Source organism: Melospiza melodia, chromosome 3 (genome assembly GCF_035770615.1).
Source record: "Melospiza melodia melodia isolate bMelMel2 chromosome 3, bMelMel2.pri, whole genome shotgun sequence".
In the NCBI taxonomy this organism is placed as follows: domain Eukaryota; kingdom Metazoa; phylum Chordata; class Aves; order Passeriformes; family Passerellidae; genus Melospiza; species Melospiza melodia.
This window is the reverse complement of record NC_086196.1, coordinates 32,645,291-32,662,988: the sequence shown is the minus strand read 5'-3', so window position 1 is coordinate 32,662,988 and position 17,698 is coordinate 32,645,291. Positions and strand designations below refer to the sequence as shown.

The 17,698-nt window shown below is 38.0% G+C and overlaps 1 protein-coding gene across 1 annotated transcript in view; it reads right to left on the bottom strand.

The window, feature by feature from the left end:
• ENPP1 (ectonucleotide pyrophosphatase/phosphodiesterase 1) overlaps window positions 1-17,698 on the bottom strand; it is a 52,662-nt gene that overhangs the window by 23,957 nt on the left and 11,007 nt on the right. The window contains exons 2-6 of the mRNA XM_063151193.1: window positions 13,003-13,075; window positions 11,405-11,521; window positions 8,410-8,535; window positions 8,181-8,241; window positions 3,198-3,295 (exon numbers count right to left, since the gene is read on the bottom strand). Of these exons, the coding sequence (XP_063007263.1) occupies window positions 3,198-3,295; window positions 8,181-8,241; window positions 8,410-8,535; window positions 11,405-11,521; window positions 13,003-13,075 (475 nt within the window). The remainder of the gene's footprint in view (window positions 1-3,197; window positions 3,296-8,180; window positions 8,242-8,409; window positions 8,536-11,404; window positions 11,522-13,002; window positions 13,076-17,698) is intronic.

Genomic DNA, 17,698 nt, shown 5'->3' with positions numbered 1-17,698 from the left:
ACTTAACCCTGGGTGCTCCCAGAGGAGAGGTGAAGTGGCCACTGACACAGTGGTGCCTGGTTCTCTAAGGCATCTGTCAAATGATTGCTTGTTTTGCAGTCTTCCTTTCTTGTCTGTGGGGCTTTTAAAATATATTAAAAAAAGCTCTTATTCAAGGATGAATGTCAAAGTTTTCTTTATCTCAATATACAAATCATATGGCTTTAGGGAGATTAGTAAACAGTATTTGCTAGTATGAAGAGGCATTAGCAAGGCCAAAGCAATTGGGCAAGCTTATTTAAGGGGTCTAAATTTTCATCAGCAAATGTGTGGGCCCCAATTTTCAGAAAGAAAAAAAAATGCTTTCATGACAACTTAAAAAATACCAAAACTGTTTCAACAGATGCTAAAAAACCAAAACTAATGACCCTATAAGAAGAACATCACTGCATCATCTTTACTGACTCTGAGTAACTGTAGATAATATAAATAGAATAGAAATTAAAGGCTTCATAACATAGGAAGTGTTGCATCAAGGCACTTTGAACTCATTGGATTGGGGCTTCAATTAGATTTCAGTTGAAATAGTATATTTCAGCTAATCAGGATAAAAAAAAGCCAGGCCAGAAAAATATATCCTTTCAAGTCATACAGGCACCACCTCCCACACTTGTGTTCTGTAAGTAACTAATAATCACTTGCATCTTCTTTTATTACTGGAAAACACCTAGCACATTGCAACTACTTCCAAATCTGTTGTTGAGACTGTTTTCCAAAATCTTAGTTTTTTGATGTGGGTGTCTGGGGAGGTTGTTTATTTTTTTTCTTTTGTTTTGTTTTCCCTTGCTTTTTAAAGTAATAGAGAAACACACTTAAAAAGTTTTGCCAAAAATCCTAGGGAGTTTTTGCTAGGACTTTCCAACGATATCTTTCCAGAGATATCGTTATTCTTTTTGGCTCGTTGGCTTTGTTAAAGATGTTTTAAGACAAAAGGATCAAAATCTAAAACTTAAAATATCACAGCATAATTGTATATGAAAATGTCTTCTCTTAACACCACATGCTCACAGCAAGACTATGCCTTGCTTCACTAAAATCCCTCAGCTCCATGCTGAATTGTTCATCTTTCAAATAGAAGGGAGAGCAAACATAAAACAAAACATGGTAGAAGTGAAATTATGATAGTCTTACAGGCCTCTACTCTGACAGATTTCTCCAAGGAGACACCAGAATATTGCTGTAAGCATGGCTGAATTAACAGGACCAAACAATGGCAATATTTTTATCTCCTGGAATTCTGCACTTATCATCAAATGCTTTAAAGATGAAAATACAGGCATTTAGCATGGTCCTAATTTAACACAGAACCAGGCAGTCCCATAAGTTAGTGAATGTGAGTAGCTGTTCACTGCTTTGTAAATGCTGTCATTCTTAAATTCTTTTTGAAAATTTAATAGTCCTATAAATGGACAACTATGAACTCCAAAATTATTTAATACGATTTTTCAGCAATAGTCAAGCAATTTATTCACTATTGTTACCTGCCTACACAGAGGAATAGATTTCATTACCCTTTTCTGAACAGTGAAGTCCTGCAGGAATATTTACTCACTCGTAGAGAAGTTTATTTTTACAATATGACTGCTTCCACCATTTTTGGACACATGGAACATAAAGCACATAAGAGATTTGAAGCCACAGGCCCTCAGAGTGGATGTACACCTCAGTGACACCAAGTTTCATTAATGAGAATATTTTTCTCTTACTAAAGAAAATTTGCTCTATCTGAGCATTTCACCAATTTTTTACTATGAGGGAAAAAAGAAGAAAACTGAAGATCCCATAGCACATCGTATAGCAAAGCCCTCCTAGCATATTACCAAAAAATGATCCAGAGTATTTTAGAATCATAAGCATAATGCAGAATTAATACTTGACACCAGACTGGGGCAAGTATTTTGTTGGATATAAAACATGTATTATTAGGCATTCTGGTATAAGAATCTTTTAAAAATACACGTTTTGACCATCAAAAACCTTGTAGCTGTGGAGAAGTGAAATGACTTTGATGAAGATACAAATATATTTGTATTTCTTAGTGGTCAGGATTTGTCATGGGCTCAGTGCAAGGAGAAGTGCAAATTAACTATAGAAGTCAATGAGAGAAGTTCCACTGTAGTCTATCCAGACCAAAGAATGAAAAAAATTTACATGTGTAAGTGGATACCGCAGACTGGAAGTCCTACAGATGCTTTGTGACACTTCTATCTTGTATCTCAGGCAGAGCTTGAATAATTTGTACTAGCCAGCCTCTCCTAGAAATGTCCCAGAAATTTTCTCCAGTTTATATTTTTTATAACTGCAGTTATATTTTTTATAACTGCATCTAATGAAAACTGTGCAAATGTCTCATTTTATTCTAGCACGGAACAAAACTAAAAAGAACCCAAAACCTCAGATACATCTGCAAATTGTTATCCTTTGGAACGCTTCAAGTTGTAATAACCACTGTGTAAAAAAGCAAGTATTTTTACTGATTTATTTTTAGTCAAACTGAAACCAGGCACCCCAGGTAGTAATTTCTGAATGTCAAGAAGATTGGCATATTTTTCAGACAAGAAATACCATCAGTTCTCTACAGACCACAGCCAAAACAGAAACAGGAAAAGTAACTAAAATTATTTAGACACCACCAAATCAAGTAAGACACTAAAAAAGTTGGGGAATATTTCTTCTGGAAATGTTTGTTAAATTAAGGTTTTCTTGGATTCATTACATTTCTACCAGCCCTTCTATATCATCTCCTCTTAGTCTATTCCTTCTCTGTCCTCTTTCTCCAAATATAACCAAATGCTTTTCATTTCCCAAAGCCATTCCACCTAAATATGAGATGATATGCATTATAGAGTAAAAAGAATCTACTTCTATTTTGAATAAAATAACCTCACAGCAAAAAAACCCCACCTCCTAAATATAAAAAGGGCCATAACAACTTACAAGATTTCACTGAAAATCAAAAGGGTCCTTTCCTCAAGCTCTCTCTTTCTTGCCCTTCCACTTTCCAACACTTGAAGCTCTTTGTGCATGGGTGTTCTTTAGGGCAACAACTTCCATATTCATGGCAGAAGAGTGAGGATTTTAAAGAGTAAGGAAAGCTGCATTTGTGGTTTTTTTCAGGTAAGACATCATAATAGTTCTTAGACAAAGAAACTACTCACGTAATTTGCTAATAACAGGTAGAAGTCCACCCCAAGTCTGCAAATATTCCGCTCTGAAGCCATCCAATGAAAATAGTAACACTGGAGACTTGGTAAATCTGAACAAACAGAAATTGAATATTAAAAGACAGACTCTGAGAAACAGTTTCCTATCACTAACTTCAAGAAACTTTCCCCAGACAGTGGAAATGCTCATTATGGGGCTATAAGCCAGGCCAAGGAAGTCCTCCTCAGCAGAAGTTTTGCTGGCACAGTGGTGAGCAAACTGCTCCAGTCCCTCTGCTCAAAGGTTAGCAGAGCAATCTGTGCCCAAAGGGGCTGAGGTTTGTATCAGGGCATGCACAGAAAAGTCATGGCAAGGCCTGATTTCAAACACACCCTTAAGGTGAACCAGCCAAGATGCTCAGGTGATCCATCTGGCGGGTTTGGTACTCCTTATCTTGAAACCAGTCCCACTGAAGCAACACTCAGCCCTCAAACTCTGCCTCCCACCCTGAGGTAAGAGCAGGGAAAGAAATAAGGCAATGCAAAGCCCAACTTTCCTTTATTCACTTTCCTCCTGACAAAGCTGTAACCTAGATGAAAAAAAAAAGTATTTTGTATATATATACAGTGCACAGAACTGTAAGCAAGTGTAATGTACAGGGTATGTTAAATCAGCAACTAAAACATATACTTTTCCTCTCATCTTACAAAGATTATCCAACCAAAAAGAACTTGCTTACTGCTCCAAAAGTCCTACCAATCTCCAAACTCAAAAATGTGGCCCTGAGACTGGAAACACTGTAACAGCATTTCTGCCAGGAACTTTACAGGTAAATTCAGATACTAATTTCACTGGAACCAACAAAAACAAAATCTCCCCTTCCAGTCTCCACAGGACCTATGTTTTCCAGTCTTGACTTGCTCCCAGATTCAGCCCTGTTCAAACAATTTCTCTCCAACTGTAAGTACTTAAAACATTGCATCACAGACAGGAATAGTAGCTTCTGTAACATCAGTAACTTCTTCCTTGAAGAAAACATACCCTGTGTTTGACCTATAAACATGAGGCCATGTGAGACTGAAAAAAAAATCACTGCTGTGCAGCAATAACTATTGAAAATATGGAATTTCATTAAACAATTTACTATTTATAATAATATAATATTAAAATATTGGTTTATTGCCAGCTCATTTTCCCTTTTTTAATTTACTTTTTTTTAAACTTTGTTATACTCTAGTTTCCAAAAATAAAACAGTGAGGATAGAAGACAAATATTATTTATAAAGTGTTGACAATTTCTTTAGTGATGTACGTCACAAAAAAAATCTGAAGAGCCATTTACAAATGAAACATTTATAAGCTGTGTGTCAGTCAAACAAATGTAACTATATTAAACTAAGGGATAGTCAGGCAGCCAAAACATGTCAATCCTAAGAAAATTTTCATCAACAATTTGGACAAAATTTCAGCCAAAAGGATTTATACTTAGTTCAGAACGATAAGATTTCTAAGATGTATGTTTGTAGCCTGTTTTTTAATTTATTTGGCACAGGTGGGAACAAGAAATGAATAATTTTCAGGTCAAAACTAAAGCCATATGGCAGAAAAGAGTACGGAAACTTTATGCATTACCTTTGCCCATATTACAAGTATTTTTTGCACCACAAATTCTGATCTCCACAAGTTTTGCAAATACCTTCTCCATACCCCTTCTCAATAAATTGATTCACTTCAGTGCAGAGATCTAAAAATCTTCACTGCAAAGTTCTGTGCAATAAAATGCAAACTTTGAGGCAAAGTCTGTTCAATATTACTTACCAACAAGTCTAACTTAAAAAAAAAAAAAAACCAAAAAAAAAAACAAACCCAGAAAACCCCACCAAACTTAAAACAAGCACTTAGAAAGGGACTTTACGCAACTGTTTCTGGTTTGGCATTTACAAGTAAACCAACTGTTAAATACATGTTTTAGTTGTCTGCAAATCTAGCTACTGACCCCTTCTCACATGTAAAATTAAACTTGGCAAAATAGGCCATTGCCACAATGACAGCAATTGCCCATTTCACTTCTTGTACACTCTACACGTGCCAAAACTCTGCCCTAGTGCTCAGGGAAGCAAAGCATGACAGACCATGTTAAACCACTGTCTCTTTGGAACAGCTCCAGTAAAATCCCCACAGAAACTGACCCAAGCTCCATTCTGAGGTATATCAGCCACTTCCACGCATTTTTCCTGCCAGTGGCCAAGACTGCACTTGCTACTTAATGAATGGGCTGTCATGAGCAAGCAAGCCTGGGAGGCTCAAGTTTTGGTCCTGTTGGTGATTCATGCTGGCTGTGTCCAAACAGTAAGACAAGCATGTTTCACAGCTCTTGGATAAATAGGTATCCCACACATCCTGACTCCAAACTGAAGGAAATGCAGTAGCAATTATCCCCTCCTATAAACTGGCTTCTATGGAAGGATTATGCTGGCAACACAGGCTTCCTGTGGTCTAGTAGGTTACCAGTCTGGATGATCGAGGCCAGAACCATGGAACACATTGCCAAGTTGACCTCCCTCACTGCAGGCAGGTTAGACCATAATTAAAAGAAACAGAAAGAAAACAAAATAAGAAGGAAAAGAAAATTCCCTTGAAAAGCTTAATGTAATACACAGAAGATTTCTCATCCCACACACATTCATACTGCCTATAAACAGCCATAAAGCACAGGAGGAAAAGCTTTCTTTTCCACTAAATGTACAGAAAGTCTCAGCAGGAGGCATAAGAGCAATCCCCAGATATAAAGAGAGATCAGCAAGGAGGAAAGTCACCAGATGCTCTTACAGCTCAATGAAGATAGGGCAAATAGTTATAGGCCTGAAGTACAGAAAAAGACATGAGGACAAAAAAACAGCAAAAAGTCGTCAGTAAAGCCATCTATGTAAGTACTAGGATAAACTGCTTGAGTAGGTTTGAATTGTCTAAGTATTATTTCACACCCAGAATGGTGGGAATGACTAGATCACTCCTGAGGTCTTACAGCCTATTAACTTTATGATCCTATTAAACAATATAGAAACCAGTTTTGGAAAGACTTAGTTGTATACTTAATTTTAAGTTGTTGATCAGTGAAATCAGTGAGCAGTTGATCTCACTGAAATCAGTGGGATTTCTCAAATTAAGCACCTCATTGAATGCTGTGTCATCTTTTGTCTATTCTGCACCACAGGAACAGCTAAAACCTAGCCAAAACTAAAACAGAATAAAACCAGCAATCTGAACCCACAAAATATGCTGTATTAATATACACAGAATCAGAATTGATATCTTGAAGTCTCAAAATGAGCACTGCAACTAAATTCACCTGCACTACTGCCTACCACACAGCACAGGAAGAAGTGGATTGTTTACAGAGTTGTTACTTTTGGGAGAGGCTTGTGTGTTAATAGTCCAAGATGAACCTTCAGTCAACACTGTTTGATTCAACTTTGACCACACATCACCCTTTTCCTGGGTTGGGTTTTATTGCAACATTTTGGGGTTTACCAGGATTAAAACAATTTTAGAGGAGTAACTATGTATCCCTTTCATGAGCTGAACAGAAAAAAAACAAACAAAAAACCCTAAAAACAAGTTAACCAACAGGAGTTGCCCTACAGCATTTGCGTCAGTAATTTTGACTGTGGACCTGCACAAGACTCTTCTTTGTTTACCAACCTCTTGGGGGCAACGCTTCCTAACCCTGATAGAGAAATCATCATTCTAGACTCAGTTCTCAGCAAGAAGTCCCAAATGGCTCCTGAACTCAGTACAAAATTCAACGACAAAAACTTCAAGAACCGTCTCTTCCTACATAGGAGATTACTGGGGACTTGGACTACAAACTGGACAGAAGCTCCAGTTTCTGTCCTGATGAAGGCTCTGACATGTCAGCAACTGTTAGTGCTCTGAATCAGAGTGAAGGGTACTCAATTGGTGTGAAATGTTTCACATGGGAATATTTTGTATTTTGGTTGACAGTATTATAAGGCAAATTACTAAAAATAGCATGATTTAAATATCTTAAATAAAAACTGTAATGACATAAGAACAAAATAAAATGGTTTTACTTTACTAGAAGTATCTCATTGCACTATAATTTCAAAATCAAAATAAAAAGGTGTTTGTTTTTTGATACTACTCAGACAAGAATATAGTTGTCCCATAACAGGTCTAGTAAGTATTTACTACTGGAACATAAATCCATCTAGAATTGAAATCCCTTTTATTGACAGCTTAGATATACAATCATAGTTTATAGTCAACTTTAACTACAAACTTAGTTAGGAGATCCCACAGCAAAAACAGTTCAAGTAATACAAGCCTTTTTTTCCTGGCTGGGAGCTTTGCTGCACTATTCAAGCCTGAGTGCTGATGCCATAAACCACATGAGTCATTCCTCACACACTGCATACATAACTTGCAGGAGCAGGCCCAATGTGGAGCTGAGCCAGAGAATACAAGGATCCCATGGCACTTTGCACCTTTTAAAGAAAGTAATTCAGACAGCTTGCAAATAGTGTTGTCCCGCTCCTGGTGGAGCTGGAACACAGATCTACCCCACAATTTGCAGTCCTGAGGCTGGAAAATGCAAGGTATTGGAAAGGTATTTTAAAGAGAAGAGGGAGACAGGAGTCTAAGATTGCTGGATAGGTCCCAAAATATTTGGAATGATGGGTATTGTAGCACATGTAGGTCAATAATATGACTGGCAACCAGGCAGAGTTGCCCAGGGCACCAGGATTGAGGAATAGGCATATCTTGCAAGTCAAGCAAGTGCAGAGATAGAGCAACCTGATGGGTTAGTAAGCACCACCAAATGCTGGCTGAAGAGGTGTTCATTTCTGTCTGGCAGCTGCTTTCACTGTGTGTGTAAAAGGCAAGCAGGTCCCAGGAAGGCACAGGAGGGAACACAATCTCAAAAATGAAACGCAAGCAAAGAGCAGAGGTATGCAAATATAAAATTTCCTCACCCTTTTGGACACTGGGGCTCAGTAATATTCTCACACTCTTCTTCAACCCAGCTTGCCTCTCCTTAAAACAAATGAATGCAATATATTTTTTAAGACAGTACGTTCTTACTGATAGATGCAAGGTTTTTTCATGTTACCAGATGCTTTAAAAGTCATGTTATGTTATTGCTCCATTTATACAAATATAGGTACATATGAAAGAGGGTAGTAATTTGTTGATGATACTTACCTTTACAAACAGCTTGATAATTAACACAGCAATCATTGTTTTCCACACAATCATCTGAACAGGAACAACGATATTCTAGTCGCCTCTTTTCACCACACCTGAATTTATTGCAGGTCCATATGTGGGCTAAAAAACAGGTGAGAGAGAAGGACAGAAGGACAATGATTAATACTGCTTTAAGTCCAGAACTAATAAAGTAAGTGTTAAGTTCAATCTCAAATCTCTACTCACTGAGAAACAGTCCTCAGGTGTAACAGAGATAATGAGTTATCTCATACACATGCATAGTATCGCAAACTTTAGCACTTCAGGAAGTAGGAACACCCATGAGTAAATATCCAAGAGCACAATAATCTGAATATAATTATGCAGCATATGGGTATAAATACCACATATCAGAAAGATTTTATTTTACAGATCTTCTAAAATATGGTAATTTATGTGGGTTTAATTTGTTAAGCTCACACTATAAAAAAAAGCCCCAAAACTCCACCAGATAAAAAAAATTAGCCTGAATTTGGAATGCCCAGAAAACACTGAGCAGCATTAATTTATTCTGACTTGCACTTGAAGTCACAGTGGATTTTACCAGTCATCATCAGGCACTCCACTCTTTCACCACCTCTTAGTAACAGGTATCACTGCCACTATTTAAGATTCTCTACATAAGCTCACAGGAAGACCTACTGACTTCAGCTCCCCTTCTGATTTTATTAGAGAACAATATTGATTTCTCTGAATGGCATATTCCAGTACACTGTATCATCTGAAGACGTGGATGTCCTGCTTGAACATGAATCAGCAGTGCCCTGGTAGCCAGGAGGGCCAAGCGTGCCCTGAGGGGCATCAGGGACAGCATGGCCAGCCAGGCAAGGGAGGGGATTGTCCTGCTCTGCTCTGAGCTGGGGCAGCCTCACCTCCAGTGCTGGGGGCAGCTCTGGGTGCCACAATGTAAGTGCTAAACTATGAGAAAGTGCCCAAAGGAGGGCCATGAGGATGGTGAAGGGTCTGGAGGGGAAACCTTATGAGGAGCAGCCGAGGTCACTTTGTTTGTTCAGCCTGGAGAAGAGAAGACTGAGAAAAAGCTCCATGATAGTCTTCAACATTCACAGGAGAGGGAGCAGAGGAGCAGGTATCAAGCTCTTCATTCTTGTGACCAGTGAGAGGACTCAAGAAAAGAGCATGAAGTTGAGTCAGGTGAGATTTAGGTTAAGTATCAGGAAAAGATTTTTCATCCAGAAAGTGGCTGGGCACTGGAAAAAGCTCCTCAGGGAAGTGGTGACAGTGCCAAGCCTCACAGAGTTCAAAAAGCATTTGGAAAGCTGTCAGGCACATGGTGTGACTCTTGGCCTGTCCTATGCAGGGTCAAGAGTTGGACTTCATGATCCTGATGGGTCCCTTCCAACTCAGCATATTCTGTGCTTCTACGATTTGTTAGCAATCATAAACACAAATAAATCCTTTACATTCAGTGAGGATAAACACCATTGAATTTACCAGCTGAGTGAATACTTAAGTGAAGATCTTAACAGAGACATGGAAGCCAAATCTAAATGTTTGAGCAGAAGACACTCAATGATTTTCATACATGGCTAGCAATTAGAAATCCCTAAAAGCATTGTCAGGTTAATCTCACTTTCAGTAAATCCACTAATATCAAATAAATCTCTACTTCCATGAGAGAGAAAAGAATCTATTATGGTTCTAGTTACATGATACTATTGGGAAATTAGAATTTGATTCTCCACTGATGTTAGGCCTAATTTTAAAAAACCCCCAAAAACAGCACCAATTAATTAATTCATATTCCTAGTGCTAAGACAGACTCTCCAGTTTGTTTTTAAAGAATCTTTAAACTCAGGAGGAGTGATCTAAGAAAACAGAGTAAAACCTGTGTGATTATATACCTGGATTTATCAACTATATATGTGTAACTTGACTTTCAGTAGCAGTCAATTGAAGCAGGGATCTGAGCTCAGTTTAATCATTTGGTTTTCAATGTCCACATTGGAATTTTAAATGTATCGGTGTGGTCTCACCCAGAAATTAATCAAATGCATATAAAGAGGAGTAAGAAGAAAAAAGTTATCTGAAAGGAAGGCTGCTTTTGAAGCATAAAGGCAAAACCAAAGTAGAGAAAATAGTCAAGGGCTGTATTTTTGTTCTACCCACACTAACATCTTTCCCTTTAAAATTTCTCTTAGGTATTTTTCACACGTTTGTCTATTTGACCTTTGCCTTCTGGCAAATCATGGCAGCTGCTTCTCATTTCGCAATCCTTCACCAGTGCAATCTGTTTTGTCATCCTGCCTTGATTCATGCTCATGACCCTTGCTTCACATTCAGGCAGGGGAGTAGCAAGGTGAGGGCCTGAGCAGCTGGGTAGGGAGAGATGGCAGCTTTCACAGAGCTGCTCTGTCCTTCCCCTTTTTCACTCAGGCGATGACAGACAAATGCAATATGCAGAGTGCACTTCTATTCCAGGCTTGCCCAAGAACGTAGGAGTTACCCCTGATGCCAGGGACAATGTGGGTTACTGTTGTCTTACCACCAGCAAACAAAAAGCTGGCTAAGACCTCGAGTTGCCATTGTTCCTCCTCCTTCCAAGGGGGAGGGCAGCAGCACAGTCTGTGGCAGCCTCTCTTCTCACAGGACAGCTATGGGAAAGCCAGCCTACTGGCTTTGTCAGCTCCTAAGTAGTCCAGCTGGGTGAAATACAAGCTTTGCTTTTGTGAAACAGCAGCTGTACCAGAGCCCTGATGTTTCCACAGGAGTCCCCAGTACCACCATCATCACTGCAACTCCATCCAGGAATGCAACACAGCACAAAAAGGGGAAGATGAGTGGCATCAGAAACACTCTGCTGCTCAGTAGCCCTGTTTTGCACTCACAGCCCATCTGAAATAAGCCCTGACCACAGCAGTACTCACATATGCTGAGCTGTCCCCTGTCAAAGAGCAGGAGAGATTGCCCCCTCAGTTTCTTCCATCCTTACCTGGTTGTATACATGTTTCCTGGTAATCTAAGCAGCAGTTTCCAAGATTGACACAATCTTTATCACAACGGCAGCTTCCAAAGGTCCTTTCAAAGCAACGACCTTTGCAGGTTTTCACTGTAATATTGGATAGTGTTAGATATCAGTGGCTGAGCCCAAATCAGTCAATATGCAAGAGAAACTAACACAGCCAGCGTGTGAAATGACACAGTTGGCAATTCCAACGTACAGGATGGCTGCAAGAACAGTGGCAGCCAAAGGAAACACTTAATCCAACCAAATGCTTATTTCCTCTTACTGAACAAAAATAATTTTTCATCATATTGAACAAAGGGTTCTGTTCTCTTTTAGCAGGGGCATGGTGTTTCAGTATTGGCAGAAACCAATGAAATAAAAGGTAGTTGTGACTGTCCTCACCCCGGAGTTACAGGAAGATGTGAGTACAGTCCCTCAGAGTATGTAGGATCTCAAAATGTAAGGATGGCTGTTCCAAAGCAGACACAAGAGATACAAAAATGAGTATACTGCTCACAGGTTTATTTTTTGTTCAATTTCAATATAAAAAAAAAAGACATAGCATTCTTCCACTAGATTGGTGTTGCTGAGAGCAGGGGGATAATCATAAAAAAAATTTAACAACCAAATCCAAACAAACAAAAAACCCCAAAACCCAACCAAACAACAAGAAAAACAAACAAACAAAAAAAAACTTTAAAAAAACCACCACCACCACCCAACTAGAAACTAGTGATGTGAACGATTAACAAAAATTAAGAATTTGGTCCCTCTGTCTAATCCTGAGCAATCACCAGAAGGGAGTGAGGGAAATCCATCATTTGGCTCATCTTCTGAAGAATCTTGAGGTATGTGATATTAGGAAAATGAGATACTAATGAACCAATATTGCTGAGCTGTAATAAAATGAGAAGAAACCTATATATATTGTAACAGAAATTGTATAAACTGAACTTCTGTTGAAAATCCTTTTATGTTCAGCTTTGAAATTATTCTTCATAGTTGCTCCCAAAGTGAAGCCTAACTTCTTTAAAAAAAAAAAAATCTTTCGTAACTTTCTACCTGAAGAAACTTCACTATTGAAAAAACCACATATTTTTCAGAACAGAAAACAGACAGAGGAATTCCACCAGGAATGTTTTCAGGCTACAATTCTAACCAGTAAAACAAATAACCTTTTTTTTTCCTCCATAATTGACTGGAAAAGATGAAGAACAAATGTTCCAGGACAACATGAAATACAAGTTGTTGTGTTTTGTTGTTTCATTTTGGTTTTTTTTAATGGTGAACTGAAAAAACCCAGCCATTCACCACAGAGACAGCTGGGATACATGGAAGCTGCCAGATCAGACACTGAGTACCAGGATCACTTTACCTCCCAAGTGAGTACACACAATCATTGACTACACCTGAGGTTTATTTTCTGATATTTTTATTCCGCTCTTACTGATGCCGCTTCAAGCAATGCATGCAATCCTCCTCCTGCAGCAAGAAGGGTGGCATTCTGACAGTATGAAAATTAATTCACAACCAAAAAAAGGAATTGTTGAGTAACATTACTAAATAAAAGACATAGTATTTACCATCTTTTGAACAGCTAGGCTTCAGGCCAAATATACATCCTAGGATTGTCGTTAACACGCAGACACAGAGTACCTGTGGGACAGGAAGGAAAAGAAATAGTATTAAATTACCATTGAATGGTTTTGAAAGTGCTCATTTTCTCTGTAATGCTATACAATTGTACTGAAATTCATAAACATGCTGATATGGAGGCCGATTTCACTGTTTTCACCAGCAGTTTTCACTTCCACAAGTAGTTATGTTGCTTGCAATTAACTAGCAGTGTGTGAACGTGCTCGTCACAACTGGGTCTATGTATATCATTTCTTCTCAAGTCCTTTAGCACAGACATATATCATCATGTTTTTCTTGATTTCTTTATATCATTCTTTCATGATGATATATTTCTATTTCTTACACATTTTATAGAAAACTCTTTTACTCCACTCCTTCCTCGTATGTTGTTCTAAGAGGGTGAAGTTTTGCCATTAACCACAGACGACAAACAGAAGGCATACCCTTAAGTGATACCTATAATTTTCTTAGGCAGGAAAACCCTTTCCCACTTCCTACTATCCAGTTCATACTAGATTTGGGTCCACACCAGGGTAAGCAACTGTGGGATGTCACATCAAGGCTGACCACAGTGTCTTGCACTGACCAGAAACTACAGCTGTGTTCATTATGGATTCTGGATGCACTGAAGTTATAGAACAAGCACTATATAAACCAGGTCCAGCATGTCACACCAGGATTTAACGCCTAGTCAAATGCAAAAACAGATTTCTTTTAACTTCATGAAGTATTGGGTTTATTCCATAAACTCTTTGAAAAAGTATGCATACTATAAGTGCTTAGACAGTAATTAAAGAGAAGCCAAGAATGCAGTTACAACGGCTATTCTATTTAAGTCTAGAATGTAATAAAGTACTTTGCCACAAGTCCTGAAACAGAACATGCTGCAATAATACAGGCTTTCTTATACATAAGAATTTGGGAAGCTCTGGGTAGGGAAAGATTGTACATATCACGTTTCCAGTCATTGTTTTCTGCGGAAAAATCACATTGAAGCAATACTTCAATAACTTCACATACATGGCTACACAATTCTGTCCCTTTTTTTCTCCTTTCCCATCAGCAAAATCTGCTGAGTCAGCCTTGAGTAGGATGCCTGAATCATACTGTGATGTGGCAAAACTTCCCTCCATTTTAAAATGTACCTAATTATTTCTCAAGTTTATTCCTTTTAAATACTGTAAGCAGTTCAGTAACTAAAAACTATTTGTGTTGTTTTTAATAACTCTACAGTTTACTATGCAATTTTGTTCACTAAGCAGTTAATAAAGACAGCAAGAAAGCAATTTCTGGAATGTGTAGTATTGGAATTCAGCTATTACTCTGAATTTTTGAACTAAAAATTATAAAAAATCACATTAATTAATATAAAAATATTTCATATATAACATTTATTTTAAAATTGAGCAATAGACTGGACCTGATGAAGCTGTGGCTCAGAATTCTGAACCAGGCAAGTCACTGGAATCTTATTCTAGATCACATGCAGCATAGAAATAAGCATTTTTCAGTTCAATTACAGTCTTTGAATTGACAGGGGAAGAAGCAAAATAATAAAAGACTGAAGGGGAAAAGCATCATCTATTCACCTGGATATGAAAAAACTTACAGAAAGATGCATTTCTCCATTAAACCCAGCCATCAAGAATGAACACAAGTACAGAACTTTGTACTTTTTTTGTTGTTGTTTTTGGGTCTTGGGGGTTTTTTGGGGTTTTTTTGTTTTGTTTGTTTTGAAATCACAATACCAACAGGTGCAGCATCAACACTTCCGGTTACATCAGTATCAACGATGTTATTTTCAATGTAAATTATTCTGGACCTTTGAAATCCCTCATATAAAATATCACCTAGATAAGAACAGGTGTGCAGGCAGATAGGTGACACTTCAAATGCAAGATGTCAAAGCCCAGCAAAATCAGTGGAGAGGGCAAGACCTGTTACTGTCCTTTCAACATTATTATTCTGCTATTGTTATTTTTATTAAATTACAAATTGATTAATTTATTTTTTTAAAAGCCAGGTTGAGCAAATTTTATTTCAGGGTGAAGATTTATTGCTTCTCAGCTCCCACCAGGCCCTGCTACTAAGATCAAGAAGTAGAATGTCCTGTGAGATGTGAACACAAACATGCTTTAAAACAAGCAAAACCCACTCTTTTGTGGTTAACAGCTTTATTCCCATATCTTTGTAACAGCTTTATTCCCATATCTTTGAATAGCTGCCTAGACCTATGACCTATGGGACTTTGGCCACCCAAGGCATCCCTGTCCAGAAAACACATAGCAGTGCCACTAAATGGACTATTAATATTCCCTGATGGAGTTTCAGTGTGGGTAATGCAGGAATTTAATCATTAATGCAGGAATTTAATCATTAATGCAAAAATAAAATCTACATAAAACCCGCCCTAAAGCAACAGCATTATACTTCTCAATGTAAAACTGGTAAAACTTTGCTAAAATGCTCACAAATACTTTCTGTGATTTTTGCACCAAATGTAATAAAACCACAGTTTTGTCTTGTATTCCAGGTTGTCAGTTCTATGCTTCTATGAATAATTCCAAGAAGTAAAAACAAAAGGATTATGTTCACTGAGGCACATGAGTACTCTTTTGGGTATACTAATACTACAAAATGTACAAAATACTACAAAATGCAAAACTAAATGCAATTATATATTAAGATCTTGAAACTCTCGACTCACTACATTAAATCCTTTGTTTTCTTAACCTTAGTCCCATTAGCTTAAATTTTTGTCTGAAAAATATTTTAGTGCAAAACACTAAAGCTTCCCCCTCCTTTTTGCTTTCCTCTTTCTTTCCTTCTTTAACAGTTAATAAAGATTTTTTAGAAAAACAGTAAGTTTATGCATTAAACATCTGACAGTGTTCTAGGACAGCCAAATCTAACCCAGTGGAACCTCATGCAATTGCAGCTTAATGTTTAAGGCTTTGAATTGAAGCTTTATTTTCTGCCTGAATGACTTCAGTCACATGGATATTATCCACACAAATGGCAAAATGTTCTGCTGGAACAATAATGAGCAGCTATTACTGGCCAGCAGCAGCAGTCCTGACTAGGCACAGCAAGAGGTGTTACAACAGCAGTTGACCTATTGTCAGTGGGAAGGCCCAAAGATTACCAACTCTGTAGATGATGAAGAATATTCAAACTACTTTTAAAGATCCAGATACTCACTGAATCTCACTGCTGCACCCTAAAGATGAACCTGTTTACTTTGCTTCTTTCTATATTGCAACATATCTCTGCTGTCCAGAGAAGTTGTGGATGCCTTGGAAGTGTTCCAGGCCAAGTTGGACAGGGCATTGAGGAACCTAGCAGAAGGTGTCCCTGTCCATGGCAGGGGGGCTTGGAACTATATGGTGTTTAAGGTCCCTTCCAACCCAAACCATTCTGTGATTCTATAAGAAAACCTCACCACAGCAAGTAGGTTACTAATTTTACCTGACCTGCTTTACATACAGGTAGGTCAGGTTGGAGATGCTGCAGCCTGCTACATAAAGATTATAGATTTTTTTAATCCATACAAAGACAAGTAGCTGCATGCATGCTTGTTTACTAACAAGGACCTTGTTTAGCATCCTGCAGCAAGCACCAAATTCAAAGCTCTAGCTACTACCACATTGTCAACATAACACCTGCCTTGAAGGTTTAATCTGCCTTTTTAAACCATAGGAAGAAACCTTACCTGTTCTCTCTCAGCCATATTCTTCCACTCAAAAGAGAATGCAAGAATTGAGAACAAGGTGCCATTAAGAAAGAATATGGGAATCCAATATTTCATAGCAAAACAAGTAAAATTAAAGAACCTGGCCTTGTAATACACAAAAGTAGAAAAATAAAGTTTTATGCTCTGTATCTATGAGGTTACTAGCACAAACTGTCAGATTCAGTTCTAAAGTCGCATCTGAGCAAAGGTTTTTAAAACAACACAGTAACAACAGCAGAGAAGAAAATGTCCTTTTTTGTTTAAAAATAATTTTTACAAAGTTTGTTTTGGAATCACAAAAACATTGTCATCTAGGGATGAATCTTTGTCCCATCACTGCTTCCTTTACGTGGGAGGAAGCAATAAAAGCTTTGCTTTGTAAACAATTATAATGGTTGGGAATAGGTGGTTGAAAGTCTGGAAAACTGCAATCCTGAGAACATTTCAAAAGCCTTTTACTTCAAAAGCCTTTCATTTTGAGCTGGGTAAATGGAAATATGATAGCATGGTTAGAGAGGAGAATAATTTCCCTCACTCATCTCTAGAGCTGCAGCTGAAGAGAATTTTTCAGCAGTAATTTTGGGGAGCTGCTGGAAGGGCTGGAGTCAGCAAAGCATGCAGGCTGAGAACAGCTGATCCCAAAGAGACTCCTCAGCTGTACAGGTCTTACTGATACACAAAGAAATCTCTCACTGGCCTTAGCTACTGCCACCTTTCCTATCACATTTTAGTCCTCCTTTACACAGTTAATACTACTGTCCCTTTCTCTTCATTCTTCTCTAGCTCTGTCCACCTCCCCAACGCCCCTCCTCATTCTGTATTCTATATTCTATATTTTCTTTGGCAAAGAATGTACTGATACTTCTTTTAAGGAATTATCATTCTGAATTACATATATTTCTGTGTTG